We start from the raw sequence: 7,500 nt of genomic DNA on the forward strand, positions 1-7,500 counted from the left end.
AGTGCCATTTCCTAACATCAATTTTCTTCCTATTTACAAGATGTTTACACAAAGGAGACAATGAAGTCCCATATGGGCCGACAAATGCACAACCCATATTTCTCTTTCCTCAGTAATTTGAGATAGGCCCTCTTCAGTTGTTTCATCTGCTGGACTATATGACTTTTCAGACACAGAGGCAACAGGAATTTGTTTCTTCTGAATGCTTGGCATCTCCTTATCTAGGATGCTTTTCTTCCTATTTCAAATCTTTTTAACAGTATGACTGCTTTATTTTCATCTAGAGGACTGTGTTTGGGATAAAGTCTGGGTGAGTTGGATCCGGGGATGGTTTGCCTGTAAATTAGAATTATGATAAATCAATTAATTACAGAAAAATGCAAAATTGCTGTTGTACTTTTTGGTGTATGACTGCTGCCAAAACCTAATGTCAGCAATGTTGACCTTGTTTGGCCTTGGTAGATAGTGTAGATACATAGAATTTGAAAGTTAGTATCTGTCTCTAGAATTTGAAAAGGTGTATAATGTTATTATATAATAAAATGTTCTGAGCACATGTAAAGTTTCCACCAGACGACCAAGCACTCCCATCAGTGTTCAAGTGTTTCATGAGCTGTACCCATTGCTTCCATTCTTCGTTTCTTTTCGCAATCTGGGAATATATAAAAGGTTAAACCTTTCTTTCCCATCATGTTGTAGTTCAAACAACCAACAGCAACACAGCTCCTCAGCATTTTCACACAAAGAAACTAGATACTCGCAAAATTTCAGCGACTCTGTAAGCAAAGTGCAGTGAGTTTCTAAATGAACGAGGGTTTGTTTTCACCAAGAGCTCTTTGCTATGGGTTGCGATTGCTAGGCGTTACCAAATCGGTCTATAAGAAAGTGAGATGAATCATTCTCATTCATAGCTTTCTCTAAAAATGGGCAGTGCAAACCTGCAGCACAAGTATAGGTGACGAAAGCCTTATGGTACGATTTACCTTTTTCTTCTTTCTGAAATTCCAGAATTGTTTTACCCACTAATGAATAAATGGGGTAATTTTAGGAAAACTGTAAGCAAGTTAGCTGCTGTTTAATAAATGAAAAGAGAGTAAACAGACCGGCTGTGACTTAAGCGCTATCGTGCTCATTGATTTGTGTGATAATATTATTTATCAGACTTTAATACCAGTAAAATTAATATCTACCGTGGTGCCGACCTCCTCAAAAGATGCTCTTCAGCCTTTTTGTTTACATGAGGCGCACGCACAACGAACTTATTATTATTTCAATTACATCTTATACATTTAGTTTGTTTAATTTAGTTTATAATAAAACTGATGATATGGAAAATATATGATCAAAGAAAAGGGATAGAAATCAAGCATATGCATGTGATCTTCGTTTGTACACAGATCACAACTGTTAAATTTCTTTCCAACAAAGCCTCTTCATACTGTACGTATTCATACATTCTGAATATTCTTTTCTACTTTCCATTAGAAACACGCCAAACAGAGGGAGATTAAGGAATATCAATGTACTCGCGATCATCAAATCGGATTCTATACTGAGCAAATAATCATACTTTCAATAAGATCTCACTTATCAAAAATGAACCATGCCATCAAGAGTACCTTTAAATAAATATGGTTTAAAAGATAATAGAAAAAATAGAGAAAAAAATACGAATATTATAAGTTCGTTTAGGTAAATCCGGCCTTAGAAGAACGCCCGAGACGAAGTTACATCATTACGTGACTGAAGTCCGGTGCGGCGAGAGGGTGACAGGAAGAGCTAAGGCGACCCAAGGAGAAAGACTAAAGCGTGGGGAAGAATTGAGGAAGTTAAGATACAGAAGAGTCCATCATGAGTGCTTTGTGCTTGGCATCGAGGTTCTGTAGGGGTTTGAAGGTGAAAATAAGTTATTTTGTATATTGTTGGAGGTATTATACATAACTTAGTGTTTATGCAATGGGATATGATTGGTATATAATCTGTCTTTTGATACTATTCTACTTAATCGAGTAAATAACACAGATGCATGCCCTTTTTGTTATCGTTAGTACTGTTGGTCATTTAATCCAAATCAGATTACAAGTAAATTTTTAGAATTCTGAGAATATCATTCAAAGGATGTTGCTACTGTTTTGCAATTTGAAGGTTTATCCGAAAAAGAAGGATGTTTTCACATATGTATATTAATTGTGTTTTGTCAAAATCCGCTTGTATTTTTTTAAGAACTGATGTGAGTTATAGAATCTGAATTCTTATGCAATTCTTGTGCAGTGCTTTATGCTTTCATTGCCTCTTCCACCTAATATATTCTAGTGCGCATTGACTCCTTAGGTGATTGTAAGGTACCACTGAGGAGGCGGTTTATTGGCATTTGCCAAAGTGCTGACGGTTACACTGGCCATAGATGTGGTGTAAAGCCAGTTGCTAAATATTTACCCTTTTTTTTTTTATATGCTCTGTCTCATCCCGTATCTTCATAACACACTCCTACTTTTATGTATTTTAGTTTTAAGAAAGTTATGATTGAATTATCAACACTATGGCCTTTATTATTTATTTTGTAATTAGTAGTCTATCATTTAAAAAGAAAAATGCATAATTATCAGGCATAAATGAAACCATTCTCTCTAACTCAAAGTTTAAGTAGAGGAGAAATCTTATATCTAAAGATAGATGTGGTTGCCGTGACTATTTGGTGATTTAAACTTTTTTTTTCTTTTTTTTTCTTTCTTTCTTTTTGAAGATATACATATTGTGTATGCTGTATGTCTTTTTGATGAAAGTGTAAAAGATATGAATGAAGAATCCTAAAGTCCAGTTCCTATTCACACTATTTCTACATTTTTCACACTGAACTCTGATTTAATGTTACTCCATATGACCATTTGAATTACTATAGTGCAATACTCATGACCATTTATGGAGTCTTTCTTCTCATTCTTAATTGTAACTCTTTCATCGTTTCTCAGCTAGGTTTTGAAAAATATTCTTTTAGTATTCTCTTAATTTTTGTATCAAATTACAACTCATATACATGTCACAACAGGTATCTTACATCCGCCCGGCTCTTGCAAGGACAACCGTGACAGTCGCAGCTGAGACAACCCAGAAAGTGGCCATCGAAGAGATTCCAGCAGTAGGGAAGAAATGGGTTGGGCGATGGCTCTTTGGCTGCTCAGGGATGGTCTTTGGGGCTGTCGTTATAGGTTGGTTGCGATTTATTTTGTGTACGTGTGTGCAAGCGTGTGTGTGTGCAAGCGTGTGTGTGTGCAAGCGTGTGTGTGTGCAAGCGTGTGTGTGTGCAAGCGTGTGTGTGTGCAAGCGTGTGTGTGTGCAAGCGTGTGTGTGTGCAAGCGTGTGTGTGTGCATGCGTGTGTGCGCGCATGCGTGTGTGCGCGCATGCGTGTGTGTGCGCATGCGTGTGTGTGCGCATGCGTGTGTGTGTGTGTGTGTGTGTGTGTGTGTGTGTGTGTGTGTGTGTGTGTGTGTGTGTGTGTGTGTGTGTGTGTGTGTGTGTGTGTGTGTGTGTGTGTGTGTGCATATAGACTTATATATGTGCATGTACAAGCGCTTTTTTAGGGAGGTTATTTAATGATTTTGTGCAGTAGTTATATAGTAACTGTGAAATGATCATGCACAGGAGTTATGAATAATCCTCCACTAGAAATTTCATAAGTACCAGCCTACCAAAAAGAACTCAAATGAAATTAATATTTTCTTCTGCATTTGTTTAATTTTTTCAATCTGTGGCTGACATCTTCCTCTCTCCTTTCACAGGAGGCCTGACACGCTTGACAGAGTCAGGCTTATCAATGACAGACTGGCATTTATTTGGTAAACGACCTCCCATGACTGAGGCAGAATGGGAGCGGGAATTTGCCCAGTATCAAGAATTCCCTGAATACAAATTGTAAGCCTGAAAAGATTTTTTTTTCTATTTCTCTATACTCCTTTCTCTTTATTCATCACTGATACTGTATTAAATGAAGTTTACATGCTTTTGGCTTTGAACAGAGATCTCTGTTTTTTATTGAATTAGTAGAATTTGATTATACGCTTAACCCTTTAAGCATCCCCTCACCCCCCATTAATTTTCCCCTAGACCATGAAATTTTTAATTTCACTTTTACATAATCATGAATATGTAATTTTACATATAGAAATTTCATGATCACATCCCTGTTGAAAGAAACAGTTTTCAGTCTATAATGTATTGTCCTAAATCAGCACTATTATCTTCAGTACATTTGCTGATATCATTACTTATCAGCACTGTTATTATTATCATCATCGTCATTTTTAATATCATAACTACAGCTCTGCATCAGTGCTATTATTGTTAAATTGATAAATTGAGGATGTTTTATTTTTATTTTATTATATTTTTTATCCCATAGGAAAAACCAGGGAATGAGCCTTTCAGAGTTCAAATTCATATGGTGGATGGAATACGGACACAGGCAGTGGGGTCGCACTATTGGCACCTTCTTCTTGTTGCCTGCTGCTTACTTCTGGCACAAGGGTTGGTTTACACGTTTGTTGAAGAAGAGAGTGCTGGTTTGTGGGGCTCTAATTGGCTGCCAGGTCAGTGCATTATTTTTATAATTATTTTTTTCTTTCTTTCTTTCTTTTTTCTTTTCTTTCACATTTTCTTTTTACTCTTTACTTTTTACTTTTTACTTAAAGATTAACTGTTTGTATTGTTAGGCAGGCTTGTGTGTGGTTGCTATTATCATTTTTATCATTTTTGCTTTAATATCATTAGTAAAATTACTATGATTGTTATAATTATTAATGATAGTATTGAGGATTTTGAATTTGTAATTAAAATTATAATTAGACTGCATTTATTACTAGAAACAAATCAAACTGCATACAAAGAATTAAAGGTTACCATTCAAAAGAAAAAAAAGGAAGGAGTGAAAGCAACAAACGACAAATGAAAATGTGACAATGATCCATTCATGCTTACTATTATTGAATCATTATTTTTACGCATATGGACATGCGCGCGCGCACACACACACACACACACACACACACACACACACACACACACACACACACACACACACACACACACACACACACACACACACACACACACACACACACACACACACAAGCACACACACGCACACACACGCACACACACGCACACACACGCACACACACGCACACACACGCACACACACGCACACACACACACACACACACACACACACACACACACACACACACACACACACATATACACACACACACAGATATATGATATCATCTTATTAATTCTCATTCTAGTTCTTCCCTAACACCCAAGATCATCTTTTCTAACTAATCCCATTGAACAACTACAGGGCCTCCTGGGCTGGTACATGGTCAAATCCGGTTTAGAAGATCGCTTCAAGGACCCTTCTGATGTGCCCCGAGTGTCCCAATACCGCTTAATGTCCCACCTGGGTATGGCTTTCATCCTCTACAGTCTCTTCCTGTGGAATGCCCTTGATGTCACCTATCCAGCACAAAAACTCAAGCAAGTAAGTGCATTGTTTAGGGGTGAAGGAAGTGGTTGAGGGGAAAACAGGAGAGGTTGGAGGAGATAGATTGAAATATATATTCATTAATTCTTAAAGGAATAGTCATGGATAGCATTAGCTGTCAATTCAAATGTTGATGAATGATGGAGCAAATAGAGGAAATATATGGAAATACATCTTTTTCGTGTGTAATGAATTTTATATTCTAATACAGTAAGGTACAAGTGAATTAGTGTACGGATACTTCATATTTTCAAAAAGCACATTCCTTATCAGAACAAGACAAGCACACACTCAAAAAAAACTCTTTTCAACTTCCTTGGATTCCCACACAGGTTACTGCTCAGGCACTGAAGTACCGCAAGTTTGCCCATATTACCAAAGGATGGGTGTTCCTCACAGCCCTCTCAGGTGTGTTGGAAGTGATGAAGATTTTGTTAAACATTTAATTGTAAGACACTTATTATCTTCAGATAGAGTATAATGAATATTGTATTTGATTCATGTATATGTAATATTCATATACTTTTAGTGATCACTTATATATAATGTCTATATTGTATACTTATCAGTATATGAGAATTTACCTTTTCATATCCTAATGATATTTAATAATTCTTTCTATATTTTTATGGCAGTTATCTTTTTCTGTGGTACCAAATGGTTGCAGTCATCATAAAAGTTGGGAATTAATTGGTTAATATAATAATAATGTAACTTGAAAAGAATGCATCATGCTAGGATGTTTATACACAGAAATGTATGTAAAGCCTTTGCATTCTATAAATAAAACATAAACAATATGAGTAGGAATCAAGGATAGAAGAGAAATAATAGATTGATTAATAGGAACAAGAAGCAGAAGGAAAGTACTACACAAATAGGGACTAAAATGTACATAGGAAATAATACACAATCATAGCATGCCACATCCAGATAAAATTCAAAAAGAAATTGACACAACTAGTAAGTAAGAGGGGAAGGCTCAATATTAACTCTCATTTTCCCACTCTTAGGTGCCCTAGTAGCTGGCCTGGATGCAGGTTTGGTGTACAACTCCTTCCCCAAATTTGCTGACAGGTGGATCCCTAGCGATATTCTGGCATTCTCACCTGCCCTGCGAAACTTCACTGAGAATCCCACCACTGTGCAATTTGACCACAGGATCCTGGTAAGGAGCCTTTTCTTCTTCTTTTTCTAATTACTGTATACGAACAGCATTCAGATGTCAGGAAGAAAAGTAACCATATTTTGTCTTTTATGGTGATGTTTGAGGAAGTTTGTAAATACTCCCCTCCTCCAAAAAGAAGTAAATAGATAAAGAATGATAATGATGATCATAATCATAACAGAAGCACTAATAATAACTAAAACAACAATAAAAATAGCCAAAACAATAATAAGTTCTAACAACTCTATAGGGAACAGTTGCCCTGGGACTGGCAACAACTGCGATGATTTGGTCAAGACGACTGATGCTTCCTCCCAGGGCCTACAATGCAGCAGCAGCTCTTGGTGGCATGGCTTGGATGCAGGTAGGGCATCATCTGTGTATTCATGTGTGACATTGCATAGAGAAAGATTTTTTCACATTTTTTGTTGTTGTTGTTGTTGTTGTTGTTGTTGTTGTTATCTTTGTTCTGTTTTTTTTCCCTGATGATTTTTTTAATAATTGGACAACTATATTTTTCTAATATGATATATTTTATTTGTACAGATAATTTTTTTATTATTTTTTCTTATAACAATGACTTTTTTTATTCATTTTTTCTTATAACAATGACTTTTTTTATTCATTTATCTTTGTAGTATGCTAATGTCTTTCATTTTTATATAAAGTTTGTTTTCTTTTTTCTAAGATAATCTTTCTAAGATCCCATTTTCTTTCACTCTTTCTTTCACCTTTTACATTAGCTGTTCATCCCTTCATTGCTATACATCAGATCCAACCAGAGCCTAATGA

The 7,500-nt window shown here is 36.0% G+C and overlaps 2 protein-coding genes across 5 annotated transcripts in view; one reads left to right on the top strand and one right to left on the bottom strand.

The window, feature by feature from the left end:
- The window catches only part of LOC113812211 (BUD13 homolog), an 8,665-nt gene extending 7,404 nt beyond the window's left edge, over positions 1 to 1,261 (bottom strand). Inside the window, exon 1 of one of the 4 annotated variants that reach the window (XM_027364064.2) lies at positions 1,203 to 1,261. The gene's annotated coding sequence lies outside the window, so the exon portion shown is untranslated. Of the gene's footprint in view, positions 1 to 1,190 lie in introns of all 4 variants that reach the window. The other 3 variants (XM_070114850.1, XM_070114849.1, XM_070114851.1) reach the window with 3 other exon arrangements.
- Positions 1,262 to 1,656: 395 nt separating this feature from the next.
- The window catches only part of LOC113812230 (heme A synthase COX15), a 6,909-nt gene continuing 1,065 nt past the window's right edge, over positions 1,657 to 7,500 (top strand). The window contains exons 1-8 of the mRNA XM_027364087.2: positions 1,657 to 1,896; positions 3,047 to 3,206; positions 3,778 to 3,910; positions 4,398 to 4,584; positions 5,358 to 5,537; positions 5,873 to 5,948; positions 6,554 to 6,708; positions 6,959 to 7,072. Of these exons, the coding sequence (XP_027219888.1) occupies positions 1,852 to 1,896; positions 3,047 to 3,206; positions 3,778 to 3,910; positions 4,398 to 4,584; positions 5,358 to 5,537; positions 5,873 to 5,948; positions 6,554 to 6,708; positions 6,959 to 7,072 (1,050 nt within the window). The 5' untranslated portion in view covers positions 1,657 to 1,851. The remainder of the gene's footprint in view (positions 1,897 to 3,046; positions 3,207 to 3,777; positions 3,911 to 4,397; positions 4,585 to 5,357; positions 5,538 to 5,872; positions 5,949 to 6,553; positions 6,709 to 6,958; positions 7,073 to 7,500) is intronic.

Source organism: Penaeus vannamei, chromosome 36, assembly GCF_042767895.1.
Source record: "Penaeus vannamei isolate JL-2024 chromosome 36, ASM4276789v1, whole genome shotgun sequence".
Taxonomy (NCBI): Eukaryota; Metazoa; Arthropoda; class Malacostraca; order Decapoda; family Penaeidae; genus Penaeus; species Penaeus vannamei.